The sequence below is a fragment of the Equus przewalskii genome, chromosome 18, assembly GCF_037783145.1.
Source record: "Equus przewalskii isolate Varuska chromosome 18, EquPr2, whole genome shotgun sequence".
Classification (NCBI taxonomy): Eukaryota; Metazoa; Chordata; class Mammalia; order Perissodactyla; family Equidae; genus Equus; species Equus przewalskii.
In genome coordinates, this window is record NC_091848.1 from 8,477,474 (window position 1) to 8,503,278 (window position 25,805).

A 25,805-nucleotide genomic window follows, 5' to 3' on the forward strand; every position below is an offset into this window, starting at 1 on the left:
ATTCAAAACTTTTTTACCAGGAAAAAGAAAAAGCTAAAAAGAGAAACTACTATGGATTAAACAACACAAACTACAGAATTATACTAAATCAATGCTCTATGGTATGCTGTTAAACAAGAAATAAGTTCACTTTGACTATTTACCAATAAAACTTAAAAGATGGAATCTTTTGATATTGAACGATAATTTTTATGTTCTTTTAGGTATTAAATTATCAAATATTTTTGTTGATTATTTTACTAAAATCATCTTTTACTCTCTTTTCTGTTTTTCTTCCTTATGAAAAATTTTCAGTTCTTCAATTCACTAAAGATTGAAGATTAATTTTGATTTTTCATCACCTTGTTATTTTCCATTTGTAGATGTCTGGTTACGTTTATTTCTAGAGCATGTTCACAATGGGACAATTTATATACGGTATACTAATATTTTGTAAAGTCAGTATTATTTTATGAAATATGGGTTGTTGACTCTTAACCACGTTGAAGAGTTGGTTGAGAGCATATTCTGTTTAAACCATAGTTAATCCACCTCTTAGATTTACTTATTTACACCAAAATCTTTCCCTAGTCCAAAAAATGAAGAAAAAAGTTAAAATACAATGTTGAAATAAATTTCTAGGTCACGATGGAGCTGCTCCTGCCCAGGGTGCTATGTCAGCAAACCAAAACTTACATAATTTTCCTGTAATTGCTCCACTCGAGCAGAAATGCAGCATATCCAGTCAGCCAATTCCCAAACATCAAGCCATGTCAGGGCCCTATATTTGTTTCCTTGTTCCTTGATCTTTCTAAATAAGGTCAGATATGTAACCCCAGCCAGTCATGCCCTGTTTCCCATTGTGGCATGTAACACTCCATGCAGGACACTCGGTCTTGCTCAAACATCCCTTAGGAAGAGTGCTCCATTGCTCGTGAGGCACTGTGCTCCCCTAGTCCATGGATTGTTCCCCTTGGATAAAGGACATCAAACACATTGCTAAATTGTTTTTTTTTTTCATTTGACTACAATAAATACAAATTTACCAGAGTTGAGCAAATTTTATGTAAAAGTTTCCATATGATAAAGGGCAATTGTAAAGATGAAGTTCAATTTTATATTTAGAAGTTAATGTTTTTCCACTTTAATATCACTTATTCACTATGTAGAAATGATCTCCATTGTACTAAAGGTAAAAAAAAAGAATGTAACTAAATTGAGAAAGATATGAAACTTTCTCTATATAATCTGGTCTATACAATAACTTAGGCAGAGATTCAAAAAACATGTCTTAATTTACACATAGTCTATTATAAACCTAAGTAACTAACAGAATATGTAAACTCAAAGTTGATGTAGAAGACAAGATCAGGGTTTGTACACCCTTGAATTTTACTCATTTTTATAATTGTTAGGTTTCTTTGACTCCCACAATGGTTACTTCGTAATAAAACATCTTATATTCGAAAGTCTTTATAGTTTACTTCTAATAATTCAAACTGATAATTAGATAAAGCATTGTCATTAGTTATTTTTGTAATAATTTGAAAGTGAAATCTGAGATTGTAAAGTCTAGTGTTATAAATAGAATCAGTTTGAAGATTCTACAAATAACATGTTTTCTGGTTTATGTTATTTTTCCCTCATTCTTTATTTCAAGGTCCATTAATATAATTCAAAAGTCCTTGTGAATACATTTTATGAAACATTCATTTCCCAGAGGTTATCATTTAAGTAAAAAAGAAAAAAAAACCTAAAAAATCCAACATAAACAATAAAATAATCTCAAACGCATATTCAGAGCTCTGAAGATTCAGGCTTGGGGGAAGGAAACCTTAATTCTATCATAATGTTAATATTTAGATCAATTTTTTGCCCCTATCATGTTAATCTGTACTTTCCTCAGCGCATTAACCCTTAATAGAAACCCTAAACATGCAAGCCGAGCCCTGCCCTGTCCCACAGCCAATCTTGAGAAATGCAGCCAGGGCATTAGGAGTGCCGAGTTCCTTGGGAGCCTCCCTTCTCCAATCCCTGCAGGCCTGGTCCACTTGTGACAACCAGCTCTCATTTCAGTGTCCTTTTTTTCCTTCTGTTCTTCCTGCCAACTTGTGGGCCCTTCACTGAACTTCCCTCTACACCTTTCTCAGCTTTTGCCAAACCCACTCCTAGGCGCTACTTCCCATTCTCTGTATGCCATCCGACTGACTTGCAGTCAGGGTTACCAGATTTCGCAAAAACGGAACAAAACACAACACCCAGTTAAATGTGAATTTCAGCTAAACAACAAGTAATTTTTTTTAGTATAAGTATACCCCATGCAAATTTATGGGACATTCTTATGCTAAAAGAAAAATATTTGTTGTTTAGCTGATGTAATTTAACTGAGTGTCCTGTACTTCATCTGGCAACCCTACTTGTACTCTGTGTCTGGAAATATGGCCGGTATTCTACATAGAGTTTCTCAAATTTCCATGACAACCCAGGATGTGGGTATTAGCACCCTCATATATTAAAGATAAGAAAACCAAGGGCAAAGGGATTCAATTACTTCCTCTTTCCCTTTCCCACTGGTACACAAACATTCTAACAGAGTGGGAGCTAAGTATAGGGATGGTGTACCTGGCTTCCTCTGTCAGACCACAGGGTTCAGACTGGAGCTCTGGTTTTTACTAATAGCTGTGGAATTTGGAGCAGCTTAAGCTCTTTAAGCCTTAGTATCCTTATCGCCACCTGTTGATGAGGATCATACTTCCTTAAAGAGCTGTCATAATGGAAGTGCAGTCCTGAGCAGAGAGCTGGCACACGTCAGCAGTTAATACACCTTAACTGATGTTATTATGAATACAAACAATTCTATAGGCTTAACATTGCTAATCCAAAGGCTACTTGCTCAGCACTTTCTCAATATTCAGATCACAGAATAAGCTAAATTATTATTTATAGGTTACACGTGAAGCATATTCCTTAAGGGCTCAGTTATTTTTATTATAACCACATGCATTTTATTTCAACAAATTAATTTTCCAAACAGACATTGCATAGTACTTCCCTGAATGTTAAGGGACACATAGAAGGTACTACATAACATGTTTTGTGGTCTCAGGGTCAATATTTTGTCACCACTTACACTCTCCTTTATCAGCGGTTAATCCCACCTACAAACACTCCCCAGCTGCTTGTCTTGCCTTAGTCTGTGACCTCTCAGTTCTGTTGTCAAGTTGCTTGCTTCCTGCCTCAGCTCTCAGAAAACTGCTGCTTCTGATTTGTCTCTCATCTTCAAAACTAAAGGAATAATTCTTTCAGAATTTAGGGCACATTACAAATCAATAGGTTCCAAATGATGAAATACCACCTTTTCTGTGGAGTAAATATCAAAGAAATATTTCATGATACGTTTTTTTTTTATGTTCAGAATATTTAGGTAGTGCTTTTGTTTATTTTCCCTTTGCTTTTCATCTCTTGATTCCTTTAGTTTGTGCTCTGTAAAATCCAAGGTACTGACAGTCTGACTTCTAACCAAAGGGCTTGCAATGTATTTAGATGCATTGTATTCTAAAAAGAAAATAAATGGATGAATTAAATTAGGTAGATGAGTAGGATGCTGACACGAAACCGAATTAGTCACATTGCTCACTGTACCATTCCATTCAGCACACAAATATGTTGCAATCTCTCATAAAAAAGCAAAGACAATCAAACAAACCTCCTGCCCTCTCTTGTCCGCACGTCCCCTGATTGGATTTCCCTGCTCCACTTCATAGTAAAGATCTTTGAAAAAGGTGATTCAAATTGCAATTTCTAATTCTCCTCCCCATTTTCTTCTGAGTCTCCATTAAGGTTTTAGTTCTCACCATTCCATCAAAATACCACAAGGCTTTGCCACCAGTAACCTCTACACTTCCAAACCCACGGACCTTTGATAAACAGTTTCACATAGTTTTCATTATACGCATCCTATATTTGATACAGATTTTCACTTCCTTCTTGAAATGCTTTCTTTATTTGGTCTTGGGGAGATATCTTGTTCTGGTTGCCCTTCCAACTCATTGTTTACTCATTCTCTCTGCTTGTTTCTTTTCCTCCAAATCTCTAATCTTCGAGTGTTAAAACATCTGCATCCTCCATAAATAAGATAATCCTGTCTGATGGCTTTAAATACCATCTTCATGCTGTTAGATACCAAATTTCTATCTGTGACCCCTACCTTTCCTTGAATTTCAGACTTCAATGTCAGATTAGCTATTTGATTGCTCCAAATGTCTGCAAAATAGGAACCTTAAACTTAAAACATTTAAAACAGCATTTTTGACTACACAGTCCCAACCATATCCTCTCATAGTCATGGTTATCTCAGAACATGGTACCTCTGTTCCTCTGAAGGCTCAGGTCAAAAACCTTGGAGCATCCTGTCTCCACTTATTCTTTCATATCTCACATCCAATCTATAAATCCTGTCAGATATTCTTTCAAAGTCTATCCTGAATCTGACCATTTCTTTCCACTTATACTTAATCCAAGACACCATCATTCTTAGCTGGATTGCTAAAATAGCCTGCTAGATCTTCTCTCTGCTTCCCCCTTATTTACCTACCAGTCAGAGAGATGTTTATAAAGTTTGAGTCTAATTATGCCGCTCAGCTGCCCCAAATCTTTCATGGCTTGCCGTTTCACTCAGAATAGATTCCAAACACTTATAAAGTTTCAAATCGTATGGATCTTGACCCTCTGTATGTCTCCGACTTGACAGCTTCTACCACTTACTCCTCAAAGATATGAACTTTCTTGCTGTTCCTGCAAAATACTAAATACTTTACTTATAGGGTAGGTCCTTGCTGCTTTCTCTTCTGAGGAAATTTTTCCCAAGATATCCCCATGGTATTTTTCTCCTGGGTTTCCACATGATGAGCCCTGTCACTCCACTCTAAAGGAACTTTGTCAGAGGTTTTTCATGGCCACGCTACAAAAGATAGCATGTCCCACTCACATCGTGCTCTATGCCTCTCACTATGCTTAATAGATTTTCAGAGCTTTGATCACTGTAAGATATAAAATACATTTATTTGTTTATTTTCTTTCCTTCTATTAGATTGTAAGGATCCTGAAGGTAGAGATTTTCTGTTAACCCCGCTCCGCCCCCTCCCCCCATACACACTGTTTCCTTTCAGTTCTTTGTCTCTTTCTCTGGGTATATTTTGGTATAGGTAAGGCTTGGTGCATAAAGACTTTCAAATATATTTATTGAATGACTAAATGGAAGAATGAATAAACAAATCACCATCGCATATAACTCATCCATGCAAACAAATATAACATGATTAGCAAATGCTCTATAAAAAAAACATAGATTTTTATTTCAAAGAGTTTGATAAAATGTGTAATTTCTCATACTTCTAGAAACATTATCAAACCAACAAAAGCTGATATTGATTGGTTTTATGGCTTAAGCAAAACATGAAATTCTAACACTTGTGACATTATTGGGTTATTTTAATTTGTAATGGTTTATTAGATAAAATATATTTTTATAATTAATATTTTAACTCAAGTCACAAAAGAACTATTATTTTGATATCAATTTTTAGTGACTGATACACCAAAAGTAAGTCAACTTAATTTGTACAAGATAAATAATCACTAGATTTTACATAACAGAGGTCTATGGATAAGTTAACATTAACATTTCATTTCTAATAAATCTATAGATCATTGCAGCAGGTTAATTGCACCTAAGATGCTAATATGTAGGAGTTCAGAGAAAATATTAACACATACAAAGTAAAAAAGAGGGTTGAGTTAGTGTTGTTGACTGGGAAGGAAAATTGGAGCAAAAATAATTTCTTAGGAACTCATCACTCTGACCAAAAACAGTTTAGTCATATCTGATTGCGCAACAGTCAGAAAAACATAGTATTCTATGCAGTAAACTATTTAAAGTCACATTTGGTTACTGTATTTTGTTACTTTGTGAAATTCAAAATTATCCTTTTGTATCTGACAAGTCTTTTGAAGTATTGCATTTATATGTACATTCCTGAAAGTATGACTTTGATTTAAAAAAATAATTGATTAAGTTTAATTTCAGACTGAACTTAAGATTTATAAGTGGACTGAATATTATAATTTTTCCAAAAGCAAAACATAGAGAACAAATCACATTAAGTTATTTCTAAGTAAATGGATACCATGAATACTGAGCCCCCTTAAACTACAGAAGTATTAGTTTTTCCCTACTTCACTGTGGTAAAGTATTTCAAAAGACTAAGTTGAACACATTTTAGTTTTATCACTGTCTTCATGGATGTAGTCCTTTGGGGAATCTGGTTTATCCTTCTCATTCCACTGTCCTGAGGATAAAATATTGCTGCATTTGAAATGGTTTTGCTGGTGGTCTTACATACATGGTAAATTGTCCCCTATATAATTCTTATTTTTCAAATAAGGTGCACGAATGCATATATATACACTTTTTTTTAAATCTACATTTATATTCTATCTGTTAAACTTAAGGTACTTTATAGCAACACTGATGCTAACATTTATTGTTTTATTCCTTACTGAGTAATTTCTCACCTAATTCCTAAGGGGGATAAAGACTTTGAAGTGATAGAACACTGATGCTGTCATGATAGCAATAAAATAAATCCAAGGGGATATGAACCCTGACCCTTTGCAAAGTCATCAAAATGTTCCAGTTAGGTTAATTATGATAATATACCACAAATAATTATAGAATCAGAGGGTAAGAATTTTTCTCTTCATTCTGGAAGCCGTATGAACTATTATCTGTCAGAAAATCTAATTATAAGCCTGATAATAATTGGACTAGATGGCCAGATGACTGTCTTTCACAAACTTGAACTTGTCTCTGTATGTCACGATGTCTAATTATAGTCTGGTCTCTGCCCTTACCTCTGTAACATTGACCAAGCAGGTATCAGCATGCTAACGTGTTAAAATCATAAGTTTGCCATCAGATGCATTTCCTAAGCATATTTAATAACTGCTTTCAATAATTCAGCGTGAAGACAGCCTGGGGAATGGGTAATACAGGGAAATGAAAGCTAATAGTCCTGAGTCATAGTTAATCTTTGTTCTGTCACCTACCAGCTCCAATTCACTTTTCTTCTATGGACTACACTTTTCTCCTCAGAAAATGTTGGATACTGTCATCATTTTGGCATTTTTTCATTCTAATAATAGAATCCATATACTTCATACCTTGTCAGTGTAATGGTATCATTCACATTAAAACTATCTTTAACTACTAACCTTTTGGTATATTTAAGACATCGCTTATTAAGAAGTGTGTTGTACTGAAGTTCTAGAATATTTGTTTTGTTAAGTTGAAAAACATAATAAAAAATAAATTCAAGCATAATTTGAAAATTAAGTTCTTGGTGAGGGATTTGCACAAAAACTCCATATAATGAGTGCAGACGCATGCTAAATTCCTATTCAGCCCTAGTTCTCCACTTATACTTTGAATTTCCCTCAGGTTTTCTGTGAGCTTTTGAAAACATAAAATGACTCCAGGAGAGGAAAAAAAGAACACGCAAAGAAAACACGTCCAATTGAAAAATAAATGGGGTTGAAATATTATTGCAATCACTTTATTTTTTATCATATGTAAGTAAACAAGATAGAAATGTACCTACTAAACACTAAATATTACTAAATCAACTTCAAATTACAAACATTGGAAAATACATTATTATTGATTGCATTCCTACTAATGTAATGAGGTTCCAGCAATGTATATCAGGCTCTATCCTTTAGTGTGTGTGTATACATGGATATATACAGATATAAAAATATTTATATATTTATAACATATATATAATATATATAAATCAGAAACAAAGTTCATTGCTTTAGAAATCTGGCAGATTTGTAATTTCTGATGATTATAATTACGATTTAGTGCACAGTAGCATGTCTATTTTAAATTGTCCCACTTATTTCACAAACTCTTATGCATTAAGAAATTACAGCTTAGCATTTCATCTGTTCTCAATGCACGCTGGCTCCCCAGTACAAATGTCAAACATTGTTCTTATTGATCTTTTATGGATCAGTAAACCATGGGACTGAAAGTTTAGCAATATATTTTTGTTCCCATTTACTAAGTTGTTCCTTCTCTGATAAAGTTCCTTACAATCAAAGAGAATAAATAATAAATAAATAAAACACGTGAGAATAGCAGCAGGCAGGCTACAGTGAAGCTACTTACAAATACTTTGTTAAATAACTTTCTGTTTCATTATATCAAAATAGGACAAAGTAAAAGTGACTTGCGTCAAAACATTTATTTCTCGCAGAAAAGAGTTAGGCAACATTGACTACTTTAGATGGGCTCTGAATGAGTAAATGATCACCAAAAAGACAAAAGTAAGTTAACTGCCTCAACAATCACCTCAACTGCCTTTTCTTTGTTTGAAAATAGCTGATTAATTCATGTTGAACCAGGAAGCTAAACAATCATACATTTTGGGAGAGATTTCAAGTTCACCCTCAGATGAGAATAGATTAAAGTAGTTTATGCCTGGTAGAGGAAAAATTAAATTTTTTTAGTGAAAAGGAGGAATGGAATTCTCTGTCAATGATAAAGTATACTTCAACATGTCAGTAGGGGAGGTATGTTTATACCCCCACTTTACAGACAAGGAAAAAGAGTAGGGAATTTTAAGTAACTTACCTAAGGTTTTATATACAAAGGATCTATAGAAAGATTAACACTGGACACACCAAGGCTGTCATGTACAACGGGGAGGATCGTATACCTGCACTGCGAATGGCTCCCCTTGAAGGTGTACACTGGGGTAGCTGGGAATATCGCACCCAGAGAGGATGTAGTAAACAAAAGGTCATCTGCAACAATAGGAGGCAACTGGAGGGGTCCTGGAATAATGATCCTCTTCTATCTTACATTATGCTACTAATTGTATTTTGGTTTATTTTCTTTTGTTAGCTGTTTTGGTCTCTGACAAATCGAGTTTGATTTCACAAATTTCTTGTATCACTAGGATAGGGCTGAAAACGTGTCATTGAGTGCTGGTTAATTTAATTTTTTGGCCATCAATTTATTGCTTGGATGAATAATTGATGGATATATATGTTATATTGATATTTCAACATATTATTATAGGATATTGGATGTAAGGCACATATGGAACTGTGTGCTATTTGGGTAAGGTTTCAAATTCATTTTGAGAGATGAGATTAAGGGAAAAGCAGGAGCAAGCAAAGGACATACAGGTGGTGATTTCAGTTAGCAAAGGCATAAATTACACGGTGCCTTCTATTTGATAAGGAATCTCAAACATTGCAGATAAAGATACCAAATCTGAATACCACTTACTGCTATCACAGAATAATGTTTTCTTTATTTTTACAAAGAAGTCAAATTAAAAAGTTTCTTTATATATCTTGGAAATTGATAAGATCTTTTAAAGTAACTGAAAAAACAAGTTTCATAAACTGAATGGGAAATATAAAGGTTAAGATTCTCTTAAAATACAAATGGGGGAGAGGTTGGGCTTTCATCTTCATCTATGACAGAGCGACTGAAACTCGATTAACCCTCCCTTCATAAAAAAAAATTTTATAATGGACCAAAAAAACCCCCAAGGCAATGAGTTTCAGGAACTGGATAATAGGCAGCATGAGTCTATGACAGTTGAGAGAAGGGGGACTCAAAGGTGAGTTCATGTTTACTGTGGTTACTCACATGAGGATAATTTCTTGTCCAAGATGCAGAGAGCTTGAGCTGAAGCAGAGCACAGTAGTTTCACTGAGGTTAAAAGACAGAACAATTCAGGGATATAGAAGAAACTAGAATCTGTGTGGCAGTACTCCAGAAAAGAGGGGTCTAGCAAAGGGAGTGGGCTAGAATTCCCTGCAGGGGTTCCTTGCAGATCTTTGGCTGAGACCTGGGCTGAATATATATGGGATGAGAGTATGAGAGGCTGGCCAGAGAGAAGATGCTGCAGGGCTGAGAAGAGAAAGGAGATGGGAAATGCTGGAGAGTGAGTAACTATCATAATGTTGCCAACACTTTGTTTACATCTTATTAATTCCTCATTGATACTCTGTGTCCCGCTGAGTGGAAGACCATATTTCAGCAGTAGAGAATACAAGGAGACCTAGTCCATCCCCACCCCAATAGACACTTAAACCAAGTACTTGCAGTATCCTCAGTAAAAACAGACTTTAGAGTTTAAGTCTTGCCAAGTCATAGTCTATAAAATATCTTGACCCTTGTGTGGATTCACTCTAACAAAATATAAAACCAAGCCTATACATATCTGAGACAAATTCAAGTCTATGAACATCCCTAAATTGAACTGCCTAGTAAAGTAAGAAAACATTCTTCAGTGGAAGCATACATTCTTCAGAGGAGGATAACATAATATGGAATTTATACTGCATATCACCCACAAAGTCTAGTATAAATTTGAAAATTACTAAGCATGCAAAGAAATACAAAAACAGAAACTGATCCCATGAACAAGATATTGGATGAGCAAACAAAATCTTAAAGCAGCCATTTTCAATATGTTTAAGAACTTAAAGCATAATATATTTAAATAAGAAACAAGGGGAGACTATCAGCAAAAAAAAAATGAAAATACTAAAAAAAAAGAAAAGGAAATTTTAGATCTGAAAACTAAAATAAGTGAAATAAAAAGAATCATTGGGTGCGTTAACCAAAGATTGGAGAAGGTAAAAGAAAGCGTCAATGAGCTTGCAGAGAAATCAATAAAAAGTATCTAATTTGAAGAACAGAAGTAAATCTGAAGAAAAGTGAACAGAACCTTAGTGACCTGTGGAACAATATTAAATAGGCTAATATATATGTATAATTGGAGTTCTTGAAGGAGAAGAGGGTGAGAATGGAGCATAAAGAATATTTAGTAAAATACTGACATAAAATTTCTCAACTGTGACATTAAAAATCAACAAGGGGGCCGACCCAGTGGCGTAGCGGATAAGTTTGCACATTCTGCTTCGGGGCCCAGGGTTCGCAGGTTCAGATGCCAGGTGGGGACCTACACACACCTCTTGTCAAGGTGTGTCATGCTGTGGCAGGCATCAAACATATAAAGTAGAGGAAAATGGGCACAGATGTTAGCTCAGGGCTGTTCTTCCTCAGCAAAAAGAGGAGGATTGGCAGCAGACGTTAACTTGGGGTTAATCTTCCTCAAAAAAAAAACCAACAAGAAGAATTTTAGTGAACCCTAGACCAAAAAAAAAAAAAAAAAAAAAAAAAGAATCACACTTGGAAACATCATGGACAATATAAAAAAAAAAAGAGAAAATTTTGAAATCAACCAGAGGAAAATAAAAAAAAGGATGGAATACAGGGGAAAAATCAGGAATAGAGATGCATTTCACATCAGATCTAAAGAGATAAAGAAGGTAATGGAACACAGCTTTCAACCATTGAAAGGAATAGAAGAAAAGATCAAATTAGATTTTAGCTTCTTAAGTATCCTTCAATTGAAGTAAAATAAAGGTGTTTTCAGATAAAAGAAAATTGACGGAATTTGTAACTAGCCAATCTGCACAATGAGAAATCCTAAAGGATGTTCATCAGCATAAAGAGAATTTATACCAGATGAAAACTAGGATCAACAGGAAAGAGTAGAGAACATTGGAAAAGGTAAGTATGTGGGTAAATATGAAAGATTATTTTTTTCTTTTCTTTTATAAATTTGCATAAATATAATTGTTTAAAACATATGATATATTAAGAGGGATTTTGTATTATATATTGTATAGACATATGACAAAAATATAGAAATATGGAGGAGAATGCAGGCAACTGTATTGTTAATTTCTTACATTTGTGAAGTAGTAAGAGTGAAATGGGAAAGGGGAAACATGGATTGTGAAGAAATTGGCAAATGTCAGTTGCAAACTGCCAAGTGGTTCCGTATTAACTCTAAGCAGATTGTTGTAAGTTAAAGAAACAATTGTTAGACTTGACATAGCCACTGAAAAAAAGTTAAAGACAAACTAAAATGTCTATATAAAAATAAAATGAAATAATAAAAAGCATTCAATTAATGCAAAAAAAAAAGCTGCAAAGGAGCAATAGGAAGGACAAACTAAAAAATAATAAGATGGTAGGCTTAAACAAAAACATTGATAATTACATTAAATGTCAAATGGATTAATCACACTAACTTTAAGGAAAGGTTTTTAAAAAATATAGGTGAATTGGAATAAAAGGATAGTACTAAATGTATGATGTAATCATAAGAATAAGAAATGATGTATCTATCTTCATATTAGACAAAGCCAACGTCAGGACAGAGAGACATCTCATAATGATAAAACAGCCAATTAATCCGGAATACATAATCCTAAATGTGCATGGAATTAATATCATATATTTAAAACACTAAAAGGAAAATTAGCAAAGCTAAATGGAGAAATAAATAAAACCACAATTATAGTTGAAAATGTTAATACCCCTCTCTCAGTGTTTGAAACAGGTAGACAAAAATATTAGGAAGAATAATAGAAGACCTGAGCAACCATGAACTAATTAATTTACAGAAAACACCATAGCAGACAACTGAAGAACATGCATTCTTTCCAAAGCACATAAAAGAATTCCCCATGCACATCATACGCTGGGGGCTGGGGCATAAAATGACGCTCAAAATATTTCAAAAGGGAAAATCTTACAGAGTACAGCCTAGAACTGAATTAAATTAGAAATCCGCAACAAGATATCCAGAAAGGATCCAAATATCTGGAAGTTAAATTATAGACTATTAAACAACCTATTGACAAAATTAAAAATCACCAAGAAAAATTCAAAATTATTTTGAACTTAATCATAACAAAAAATACAACATACACTAAATTTATTATTTAAGAAGGAGAAGAATTTATTAAAACATTTTATGAACCATAAACTTGGAAACATTTTTCTGAAGGATAATTATGACTCCTGGTTCTACATTTTTTACTGTTTTAATGTGTCATTTTGGGTTATGTGGAAGTAGAAACCTGCCGTTTATCAGTCTTGACATCATTGACATTTGGAATGAAGACTTCTGTGTTGTGGGGGCTGTCCTGTGGATTGTAGGATGTTTAGCAGCATCCCTGGCCTCTACTGTGCTAGTAGCGTGCCCATTCTAGTGTGACATTCAAGAACAGCTCCCGACATTATTCAATGTCCCAGGTTGGGGGGAAGAGGGAGGATTTCCTGGATCGAGAACCACAGAGTTAGAACATCACGTCTGTGGTCAAACGAATGTGGGTGAATTCCAAATCTAACACCAACATCCCTTCTATTGGAGTTGACTAGCCCATTCTAAGTGTCTATATTTATTTATAGGTAAATATAAATAAATATGTAAATTTAAATATATAAATAAATAAAAATAAAAACTTTGAAAAAAGACAATGGACACCAGGAGATTAACACTAGGTTTGCCATCAAGTCAACTCTCAACGCATATGATGTATTATTATTTCTCTGTTCAGCTATACCAATATGGACTGTAAAGAAGCTTATCAGCTAAAATGACTAGCCATGACATCTTGTTACAACTAAATTACTTTAAAAAGTGTACTTTAATCTTTATGGTTTATAATCTTGTTTATATGAATTTATCAGTATAATTAAAATGTGTCAACCTTCATTTATTTCCCATTAACATATGTTAATCATAGAAACAGATTAAGATTAAACAAAGTATTCTATCAAGTGTCAAAGACTTTCTTCTTTGATCTGTTGCCGTCTGTCTATCATAAACAAGATATTTACCACATCTGATTCTCAATGTTCTCTATGGGGACATGAGAAAATGTAAATTCCTTGATGATTTCAATATGCAAAATACGAAGTCCTTTAAAAATAACAGGCATCAGTAACTTTAGGAAATATTTCCCGTTAAGTTATTTACAATCTCTAGAATTGTAAGAAAGAATTAAAAACATATTCAAATGATTTATTATGGCTATAGCCTTTGGAGAGAGAACAGAATGAGACATAAGCAATTTTAGTGCAGCTCTGAAATAAGATGATCCTTCTTAAGTAGAAATTTAGGCTGATGCTCAGACGGTAGAAGATAATGCACGGTGGCAGATAATATAATAGCCCATGGATCTTGAATCAATTATATTTTTTATTCATATTAGCTTTTACTTGTTCTCATTCAATCATTAATCAAATATTTGTTAAGTATGATATATACCAATGTCAGTAGTACCTTAATGAGTATCCAATAAAATGATAGTTTCTCCTTCAAGAAGCTAGTTTAGTCTAGTTTAGGAGGCTTGGCATACAATGAAAGATAGCAGATAGAAAACTCAATCAATAACTTCTGAGAGAGTGAAAAGGAGGTCTGAAGCAATTACAACTCTAGGAATGAAAGATATGCTGTATGAAACATTTAGTTGGTGAGGACCTTTAAAAAATATTGGGATTTGTGTCTTTAAAAAGGAGAGAGGTGGGGCCGGCCCAGTGGCATAGTGGTTAAGGGCACATTCTGCTTCAGTGGCCCATGGTTTGTGGGTTCGGATCCTGGGTGCAGACCTACATACTGCTCATTGGGCCGTGCTGTGATGGCATCCCACATACAAAATAGAGGAAGACTGACAACAGATGTAAGCTCAGGACCAATCTTCCTCACCAAAAACAAAGGAGAGAGGTAAATGTCCTCAACAGGGCACATAGCAAGAACAAGCCTGTAAGGTGCAGCTAAGCTTGAAACCTTTGGCATTCAAGAGATAACTGGCCTACCAAGCAGCCAGGTGTTCTTGGGCAATATGGGTTGCAGGAAGATTATAGAGGCCTCTTAATGCCAGATAGAAGAATTTTAGCTTTATACACAATGGATAAGTATTAAAAAATTTTGAGAAGAATTCTTTCATACAAGTACTTTGTAGAACGATACATACAGTAACATGGAATGCAATGAATTCCAAATGGGGGATGGAAAAGAAGACCAAAGAGTAACAGCATCACTCTCAACATTCTTTTCAATTATAAAAGACAGTATGAAAGATTGAGTAAAGCGGCAATCAATTTGTGAGTTTCTGTAAGCACTCCTTTTGAAAGTAGATGCCCAAATTTCTGCTTTTTAAGTGTTCTCATTGATATAAATTATTCCAATGTATAGAAAAAAAAAAATCTTTTTTCTTTTTGAGGAAGATTAGCCCTGAACTAACTGCTGCCAATCCTCCTCTTTTTGCTGAGGAAGACTGGCCCTGACCTAACATCCGTGTCCATCTTCCTCTACTTTATATGTGGGACGCCTACCACTGTGTGGCTTGCCAAGCAGTGCCATGTCCACACCTAGGATCCGAACTGAGAACCCCAGGCTGCCAAAGCGGAACGTGAGCACTTAACCGCTGTGCCACTGGGCTGGTCCAAAACCATTTTTCTATACACATACAAATATACGAATATGAAAACATATTGTAACAGATTATTTTCTTCTGACTATTGAGGCCATGGTATCACAATATTTATAACACACGAGGGAAAATATGCTCTTTTGTAATGTCTCTGATTATATGACGTCATCCATCTAACTGCACACGTAGGGAACAGCTTAGCTAAACATAAGGACCCTTGTAACTCGGGTCCTACACAAGTTACCTCAAAGATCTGAACAAACCTAGTAGGGAAAAAAAATGGACAAATTGGCAGCCTCTGTATTTTGGGTAACCCCATCACCATTTTGCCCTTTGATTTTCCTGAGCAAGAATGTGTTTCTTCATGTATCAGGTACCACTGTACCACCGTTTAAGAGCATGAGAAGACATATTCCTACTCTTTCCTAAAATTTTCAGGTTAAAAAACATGGTCACGGTAATTTTAGTTCTCAAGGTAAACGTCCATTTCCATACAAACTTTGGCTAACTTTGTTAAAGTACTCTGCAGAATTTTGGAAATTAAATCATAAAATATTTTTCAAAAAAGTTCTTTGATGATTTGTTTTAAACACTCTGATGCAAGGAATCGATATTCACTACATATTAAAAAAATAAAACTAGCTTAAGGTACAAAGAGAATAAATAACTAAAACATTTCTGTGCCTTTAATGAAGGCTACACCAGAGACTAAGCAAAGCTAAGCAAAACAAAACAAAACAAGCAAGACCAAAAAGAACAATTACAAAAATTGGCACTTACCCATATTTTGCAAAATTTGCCCAGCGTTTCATAATGGATCTACTCAAAATTTCCTCAGCTTTTGTGTAATTAACTCTTCTTTCCAGAGGTAAACCAAAGACAAATTCGATTTCGTAACCATGCATCACTCCCATCCATTCTGGCCAAGGAAGTTTGGTCGATCGGTGTTCAAAATAGTAGAAAAAGGCATCGTTTCCCAATTCTGAGAACTTTTTGGTGAACTCCAAGGCAGGGCATATGATATTGTAATCCCCAACAACATCATCCAAGGCCTCTCTGTAGTTTTCGGCTCTCTGATCATCTAACCAGTCCATGTAATGGAAAAGGATTGATTCTCTTCCAAACTCACTCACTCTTGGAAAAAATATTTTTAAACCCTCCTGAAATTCTTTTCTTGTTATGATACTGTTGTTATCTTTGCTGAAACCAGGAGCCCCATATACTAAAAATGCTGTCCCTTCATCTTTATTAACACCCACCAAGATCTGGGTTCTTTTGAACTGTCCAAGTTGGAGTAGTGTATCTGGCATGTCAGTGAGAAAATCGCCATCCACAGTTGGACCAAAGTTTACTGACAAGAGAGTATCATAGGGGACAACAAATACTTCATTCAGAAGAATTTCCTGGGGATCTTTGTCTCGAAGACATTTGATCATCTCAGTCTCATTGTCCCTAGAGCAACCCATACGTTTAGCTAGGGTCAATGTTCTGTTCCTAGCTTCATACAGAGATGTTACTGCCCAAGGGGCATTAGAGGATCCACTTTGCAGAATGGCTCTGGTAAACAAAGGCTGGCTTCTAGGAGAAAGTAAATGAAGGCTAACTGAAGCTGCTCCTGCACTTTCTCCAAAGAGAGTTACACTTCTAGGATTACCACCAAAGGCTGCTATATTTTTTTGGACCCACTGAAGTGCCAACTGTTGATCAAATAAGCCCATGTTCCCTGGTGCCTCAGGATTTTCTGATAAGGCTAAGAATCCTAGGGCACCCACTCTATAGTTCATTGAAACTACAATAACTCTTTCAACCCGAGCCAGAAACTTGCCATCATAAACAGGCAAAGATGATGTCCCAGTTTGAAAACCACCACCATAGATCCATATCATTACAGTAGCATTTTTTGGTTTAGGTGCTGGAATCCACACATTCAGATATAAACAGTCTTCACTAAGTTCAGTGTTTGGGTTCCACATCTCTGATCCAAGGAAGCCTGGGAAACTTTGATCTGTGTTCTGATAGCAAGAATTGGCATATTTTGTGGCATTCCAAATATTGGACCACTTAGTCAAGGATTGTGGCTTTTTGAATCGAAGTCTACCAAGAGGCGGCTGTGCATAGGGAATCCCAAGAAAGGCTGTTACTGTGCCACCAAGAACTGGCAAGTTCATCCCTCTGACTTTTCCGTTCTTGGTTGTAATTATGATGTCTTCTTCAGTGTGTGACTTCCCGATAAGCACCCAGAGCAGAAGAAATCGCAAGAGAATTCGAATGCATATGATTGTACCCCAGCTCTGCATACTGATTTCTGAAAGAGAGGTGAGGAGGAAGTTTTAACAGCCTCATGTTTCTAACGTTATACTTGACTAAAATATCATAGTTCTTATTAATCCTACAAATAATGAAAACTAATAAATCTGCTACCACTATAAACACTTATGAATAAAAACATAAAAAATGGTTGGAGATATTTCAGTTTTCAATGTAGAAAATAAATAAGTGACATGGAAAAGTATAAATTATTTCACTTTGGAGAGATTCATTATCAAATGCTTGTAAGGAAGATTTAGTATTTTAAAGAGAAAGTTTATCCGCGGGGTGTATATAAATATATATACTTCTCTAGCACACACAGCCCCACAGAAAGTGGTATTAAGCGGTTGTCCACTTACGTTGACAAAATATAATTTCTACGTTGGTTAGAGGAGGAAATACAAGCTCATGTATTCTCTGAAATATGTACACTTCTATTCATGGGTGAATGGTTCTTAAGAACTTTTAAGGATCCTTAGACTTTTATTATCATCTTTTTCTGTCTCCATGTCCTTCTGTGATCCTTTTTGCCTAGTAGTTTCTTCCTCGATAAAATTTATACAGTCTATGGTCAGAAAAGAATTTGGACAATATATCTATAGAATGTTAAGTAACAAAAACACAGTAGTTGCCATTTATCATACAGATTGTGAAAACTAATAAATCTGCTACTGTTATAAAGACCTATGGGAAAAATTGGAAAGGGAGGGCTACAGATATATACTAGAGAATTTCCCTGAAATTGAATAACCAAGAAGGGCTTCTTGACCTGAATTACAATGTAAATGGGGAGAACCGACAGGCAGTAATACAATGTGTCAGAGAAGATGCTGACTTCAAAGGAATTTTACACCCAAGAATTACTCGATGCACATCTGTTAATTTGTTAATTGATTAAAGCATATGCAACTAGTGAGGTTAAATGTGTTATCATGGTCAGATTTACTTGTATTCTGATAGCGGACAAAATGAATGAAATAGGAGTAAAGCTGAGAAATTACTTGGAAAAGTGGAGGAAGCAAAGGTAATTTTTGAGACCTACAATCATAACTATCTGGCATTTTATTAAATGATATCTGTTTGATGACATGAAGAGATTGGGAGATCAAAGTTTTATTAAAAAATCATAATGCACACCTGAGTTTCTTTAAAATAAATAAAATTTAAAAATCAGATACTGAAACTCCATGTGGCAAAGAGAGAGAGAAAAATGTAATGCAAATACCGTTTAAAAGAACATCATGATATAACTGAAAGGAAACCTGATTCAAACAAATACAAACACTCATTCACATCCACATATCAACAACAAAGGTCCATAAATGTACAGAATCTTTTCTTTATTTTTTTATATCGTAATTGTCAATCCAACCTATATGTACAAGAAGTTAATCCTGTGAGCTTTGAGAATTTGTATTTTTTTTTTATTTAGATTGTCTTCGAAGGCAGAGAATAAGGCACTATCTTGATAACTGTCTCAGCTTTAGGAACTCACATTTTAAATCAGCCTCTTCACTGCTGCTCATACAATAGCTGGTGATCAACAAGTATTTTTTGATCCCCCCAAAATATTTGAATAAACCAATCCATTGTGTACAGTATTTTGTTTAGTGTCCAGTACTTATGGGTATCTCTCCCTCTCTCTCTGTCTCTGACTCTGTCTATACTTATGTCTATGTCCATATCTATACTTGTCTACCTAATTCTATCAATGTCTATATGTATATGGACAAATATGCAAATATATCTATATATGATGATTGTTATAATAATAAAGTTTTAAAAAATCAAACCACAAGATTTTTTTCATGTTCTCGATTTCGATACAATTGAATTTTTGCTAAGAACAATAAAATATATTATTGAAGTATATAATATTTTAACACAATTTCTTTACTATTATGATATTCAGAGATTATTACAATCATAAATGCAATTTCTTATATTATAAATAATCATAAATAAATAAAATGTAATAATATAAAGCTTCTTGTGGACTTGACAATCACTAATGAAACTTTATATTTTTGAAAGTTTAGGAATTTTAGAGGCGCTGCTCCCGTAGTCTTTTTTTTTCCTTCTGATGATTTCTAAACCCTTTCTTTAAATAAACGGAGGTGGACATTTGGAGAAAAAAGTCTTATGATGACTTTTTTTTTCTTTTTTAAAATCCGCTTTGGAGAGGAAAAAGGAATTACGACACAAAGCTGGCAGACTCTAAACTTCACTTCAACAGATCAATTGCAGGCTCTCTGGTTGTAGTCGTTCCGACCTTTGGCCCAGCTCAGTCAGTCTTCTTCTGAGGCTAATGTTAAGATCCTCTTTTTTCCCCCTTGGTTTTATATAAATATTATTTTGTCTTTTTAAGCCAAACACCAAATGCTAATGATTTTTGGTCTGAGATAATTTTCAAACTTTTGTTCTACAGTTTATTAATTTTATTGCACAGCAAGTATAATTACTACCGAATATTTTGTTTCCTTATGTAATTAATAAATGTAATAATTTCCATTGCATATGTTAAATAATAGCTACCACAACAGCTAAAAGATTATAATATCATTCACATGTCACTTTGATTTACATAAGTATTTCTTATATGTTTTTAATTATATTTTGTGCTGAGTGAATTTTAATGTTATATGTAATGATTTATATGAATAATAAAGTAGCCTTTTCAGCAATGATATCTGTGAGTCATCAACTTGTAAAAATGCAACTAATAACATTCAAAAAATCATTGTAAGCATGCTTTCATTGCAAGAATGGCAGTATAATCCTAACGCGCTGTTATGCTACCTGTTGGAGAATGTTATATACCATATTATTAAATCTAGATTTTAAAACGAAAATATGCATATGCTCACATACTTATTAGTGTAGGTTAATATTTTTGTGTTTAGCTACAGCACTTTATTTAACTAATTATTATTTTGTCCTTTTCCTAGTCTGGTATTCTTTAATACGCTGCTCTGCTGTTTTACTGTTAAGAGATGTTTACATTTTTATTATAAGTTATCACATGATTAAACGATCAAAAGAGAAATAAATAAAGGAGACTAAGAAAACGTTATTAGTCTATATCTCAATCTTTATTAATAATTAAAATATTCAGCAAAACTTCATTGTTTTTCCTCCTATAAATTCTGGTGCAAATTGTCTACTGGCATATTACATAAACAATTCAAACTGAGAATACATAAGATGTTTATCATAAAGAATGGGGCAAATTTTCATATTGAGTATAACTGAGTATCCAAATTTAGATCGATTAAACTTATTCTCATAATATTTGAAAGAAAGGCAGAAGTTTTTGTGTGGAAGTGAAAAAGAAAACAAACGATGGGAGTGGGAAGGTGGAAAACCTGAAATACAATGAATACTCTGATGCTCCAAGTTTATAAAAAGCTCTAGAATATCAAAATCTACTGGAAATTTTGGAAAATATTCTAAATTTTTAATAATATGACTTTCAAAGTAAAAAAAAGGCAAAAATTATTTCCTTCTTTTTGCATTTTTAATTCAATTTTGAAAGTAACATCAAAATTCCTCAACCAATTTTAAGAAGAAATATATCTTTACTACAAGAATGGGTACAATAAAATGATTGTTATAAAGAGCTATTCATTTGCCATAGTTTTGCCATAGTAGGATATCAATGAAATATTCAAAATCATTAGCCACCAAAGGACTTCTTAAAGGATGGTCAAGCAAATATTGACAGTTTTTCTTTTGAAGGTAGAGTAATTTTCCTGACTTTCAAAAAGTTAAATAGAATATATATTTCTGCATAAAAATAAAGTGTTTTAAAATGGTGGGAAAGAGCCATCTAGATAATATGATCTAGAACAAGCGCCACTAAAATGTATTTGGTCAAATTAAAACAACTAAGCCTTTATACCAAACCTAGAAAGCTTGTTTTGTTGCAGGCTAAGTCAAGTGGGGAGTTGAGGAAGTCTGTTTATAAATAGACTGTATCACTGTCTTTCAGGGATCCTTCCGATACCCACTAGGCACTAAAAGGATACAGATGTACAGATAGAAGACACTATATTAAGTATGAGAAGCATAAGATCTGTATCTATCCTTAATCGGGAAGATTCTTAAACTTTTCATTGTGGGAATAATTTGAACATTTAATATTAGAGAACTATCTTAGGTCTTTGAAAGTTGAATCTGTTCTTAGGTTGACATCTATCCAATTATAATTCTCTAACATCTGGGACAGTTCAGTTTTGATAAGAATGAGCAGATTTTGTCATGAAAGCATTAAAATGAAGACAACATACAATTTAAATATGTATTACTAGTTGTTACCAAGAGATGAATCAGAGCAGAAACAAAATTTATAGATAAGATAAGACTTGCTAAGATATCATTAGCTTGTATTTATAAAAACTAAAATGTGGAGCAGATCCCAAACATTTCCTTACAGTTAAAAAAAAAACAGGACACTAAAAACAAACAACAACAACAAATCAAGGAGAATAGAACAGAATTTTGCAAATGCAATTAGAAATTTTATTTGGTATCCAAAGGCCATGTTATTTCAAATTCACAGAGAATTCTAAAGATTTTCATTTAAAGTATAAAGCCACTCTTTAAAAGCTCGTGTTTAACCTTAAACGAGTAACTATATAAGTGAAATATAATTATATTTATCATAAGTATGTGATAGTTTATATTATGAGAGACATTACACGAACTAGTGATAGTAACTCCTAATTAGGTTTATTATCATGCAATATATTCACAAAAATTTGAAATTCATACTCAAGATAAAAAAAAATTGCAAATAGAAACCATAAATAATGAAACAATTTTGTTCACATTTCATTTTACGTTTAAATATTCATACCTTTTATATTCAATGCTTAATCCTCAGGTTAAGCAAGAGCCTGATATCATCAAAATAAAAATAGGTTTAGAAGATGTAGGACAACAGAAAGTCTATATTGGCTTATTGATATAATAAAAATAATTTAAAAATATAAAATATTTTGACATAATTTAAACACACACATTAAAAGAAAGAGGATAAACAGGGCAAAGTGGACAAAAGTTGGGAAATCAAATTACGAAATAGACTTTTCTTTTAGATAAAAAAAAAGTTTAGACTTTTGCTTTGCCAATTGTTATAAAGTTTAGATGGCAAAATGTTTATTAAGAAAAGTGTTCTGTCAAGCCAGACAATAAGAGATCTATTCACTTCATGCCGTTTAAGAAAAAAGAAAAAAATAATAAAGTAAGACTGATCAAAGATCACTTTTGTTACTCTTTTAAGGAGAAATTTCCTAAACAGCACATTTAAGGGTAAAACAGATAGAATGTTTCCCCTTAGGGAGTGCACAGAGAACAGACATCACAGTGACTCCACAAGTGCCACCGTCCTTTGTACAAAATTGAACAATTCTATTATTTCCCCAGCAGTTAAATGGACTCAGTCTGCATTCCCTGAATAACAGGCAGATCTGATGCTTGTGGCTGCTCGCTTGCTTCATCTGTCCCATTTGCAACGACTGTCCCCCACAGAGCACCAAAGGGGCACAGCAAACACGTGAAGGGAACACAATCCTACAGAAGGAGCTTCACAGTAACTTGCAGCTAAAGGAAGACATAAATTCAGAGCAACTTACCCGACTCACTGCAACAAAGATGATAAAGTTTGCAAGGAGTGGAAATCATGTAACACTTCAGGGAAATGCAGTATGCAGCTGCTGCTCCAGCCTGTAAATTGGACTGCACTGACATTACAATCAACTGTTCCTGACAAAGCTCGCGAGAGTTGGCAGCAGCAACTTGATCTAGAGGCAGCCAATCTTTACTTTCTGACTTCTGTTCAGAGACTGAAGGTATGAATGCCATAGTAATTCATTTACAAAAGCGTTACTGGGTAAATGTATTACGATTGCAGGCACTCATTTAAGAGCGAAGAAAAAAAGATGTAGAAGCTTCTTTAACTGAAGCTGAAAATGCACAGAAAATGCACTTTTTTTTAACACTGCCAGAACTTTTAAGGTATTTTCCTCTTTTATAGACTATACACTTTTCTTATGCTCATTTTAAGATTTAAAGATGTACGCGTTTTTCTGAAGAAACGCTGCTATTGAAATCTTTGTAACTTCAATCTGTGCCAATTGTGTAGTTAGAAAGGAGTGTAAAAGATAAAATAGGAAACAAAATAATTGCTCTGTAGATAAAACTATGAAAATAAAAAGATTAATTTTATTAACTGAATGAATGTCTCTGACAGGAATGTCCTTTCCACCCCCACACAACAACACTTATTTAAGTCAGATCTCAGCTCTGGTAATTTCCTAGTCAGGGGTCCTGCAGGCAGTTAAGTGTAATGAGAAGCCACAATTTTCTGGTCAAGATAAGGAATATACAATGAAGAATGATCGTCCCCAAATTCTGTAAGCTGCAAGTGTGCAAGCTCTCAAGGATGTTTTGATGTCTTTTAGGGTTCTCTTCCTTGACTTAGATATTTGGGAAAATGGAAAAAAAAAAATCCCAAAACTTTTAATGAACTGTTCAATGCCTGACTTCTCAATACAATTACCTTCTTTATGTCCTGCAAAGGATCACTTTCACTTTTAAATCTCCAGCTTTTGGGCTTACTATGGACTAACCAGTACGCCCATAATTGTAGGTAAGCCCATTTTTGTTTAATGGTGTTTAAAATTTCAAATATGCAAATATAAGAACTGTTATTCTTTATTGATACTACCTTGTGTCAGCTATTATTATGGACAGTTTACATAAATTATTTTATTTTATTCCAATAAATATATGAGTTAAATATTATTAACCATATTTTCAGATGGGGAAGCTAAGGCTTATAAAGAGCAGAAACTTGCTATGTATCTTACCACTAGTAGTTGTTGAGATCAGAATTTTAACAGATTTGTCTAATGCCATTTCATGTCAACTGTTTCTGAGATAATAGCCATTTTATTCTTTCAAAATTATCTTTTCTGGGAAAATTGCTACTCAGGAGTATATTCTATAATAAACTTAACAATCACAATGATTTTTGATGTATTTAGAATATAGTCTATGTGACGACAATCTAGTTACACAAAAGTTACAGAATACATGATCGATCCAAAACGAGGAAAGGGTTTTTAAAAGGTAGTACACTGACAATCATGTAATAGTTTGGAAAGTGATTGCATTTCTGTTAAAATGTAGTCATTTTTGGTGACTCACACGAAAGAGAGTTCATTGGTTTAATATATGTGATTTTTAATCCAAATGTCTAAATTCTTCTCTCCAACACAGCTTCACTGTATTGTTTTCTGTGCTAGCACGTGGTGGGTCTTATTCTCAAATCCTGTGATTGTTGAGGAATGTTTTTGATGTGAGAGAATTCAGCAGAGCATTTTGCATGGTCTTAACATCCACTCACCACTATGCAAAATATATCATGTATCTACACGTACTTCATTCTCATCTTTGAACCTGAAGCTAAACAGTAAAATAATCAGTTGCAAGCAGATGTTCATTTTTAACACGTTTAAACTGGTTGAGCAGCAACATGAACTGGCTATTAAACCTGACAGTTTTTTCTCTGCTCCACACTTTTGCTTCAGTGAACCACCTGTGGCTCCTGCCCCTTTCGTTCATTCTCTCTCAGGATTTCTCAGCTATGCCCGGTTGCTTCATGCGTTATTTCAGTGCATTTCTTCTTCCTGTCTTATTTGAAGGTTTCTTCCTTTGTGGCTCGACATACGGCAGCTGCTTCAGTTCTGTGATGTCATTGTGTTTTCACACATATCCAGTAGGAGGATGTACGTCACACGCAGTGAGTCTCATGTCAGGATCAGCAGGCAAGCGCTGTTCTGTGACCTGACAGCCTTGATTAACGATCATGCTGTTAAATGTTGAGTGTGCCTTGTAAGTGGCACTGCTGAAATATCTCAAGACACTTGACACAGCATTAACACTGCTCAGACTTTGCAACCATATATGCTGAAGCACAAGCAAGGCAATCATCATAGTCTTGGCTCTATGACCATTTTCCGTTAGCCTATTGTGGTGACTTTTTGCTTTTAAGGTTTTATTATGCCTTAGTACCACTGGGCTGGTTGTTATCTAGTTAACAACATTCCAGGAGATTTGAGACGCTA

The 25,805-nt window shown here is 34.2% G+C and overlaps 1 protein-coding gene and 1 long non-coding RNA gene across 5 annotated transcripts in view; one reads left to right on the forward strand and one right to left on the reverse strand.

Moving 5' to 3' along the window:
• BCHE (butyrylcholinesterase) overlaps window positions 1–23,438 on the reverse strand; it is a 65,584-nt gene extending 42,146 nt beyond the window's left edge. For 2 of the 3 annotated variants that reach the window (XM_008521813.2, XM_008521814.2), the window contains exons 1-2: window positions 23,310–23,438; window positions 16,144–17,668 (exon numbers count right to left, since the gene is read on the reverse strand). In XM_008521813.2, coding sequence (XP_008520035.1) covers window positions 16,144–17,668; window positions 23,310–23,424 — 1,640 coding nt within the window. In that variant the 5' untranslated portion in view covers window positions 23,425–23,438. Of the gene's footprint in view, window positions 1–986; window positions 3,535–16,143; window positions 17,669–23,309 lie in introns of those variants that run through there. The other variant, XM_008521815.2, reaches the window with a different exon arrangement.
• LOC139076976 (uncharacterized) overlaps window positions 23,391–25,805 on the forward strand; it is a 75,420-nt gene continuing 73,005 nt past the window's right edge. For both annotated transcript variants that reach the window (XR_011529063.1, XR_011529064.1), the window contains exons 1-2: window positions 23,391–23,525; window positions 25,383–25,480. This is a non-coding gene — a long non-coding RNA (uncharacterized lncRNA). The remainder of the gene's footprint in view (window positions 23,526–25,382; window positions 25,481–25,805) is intronic.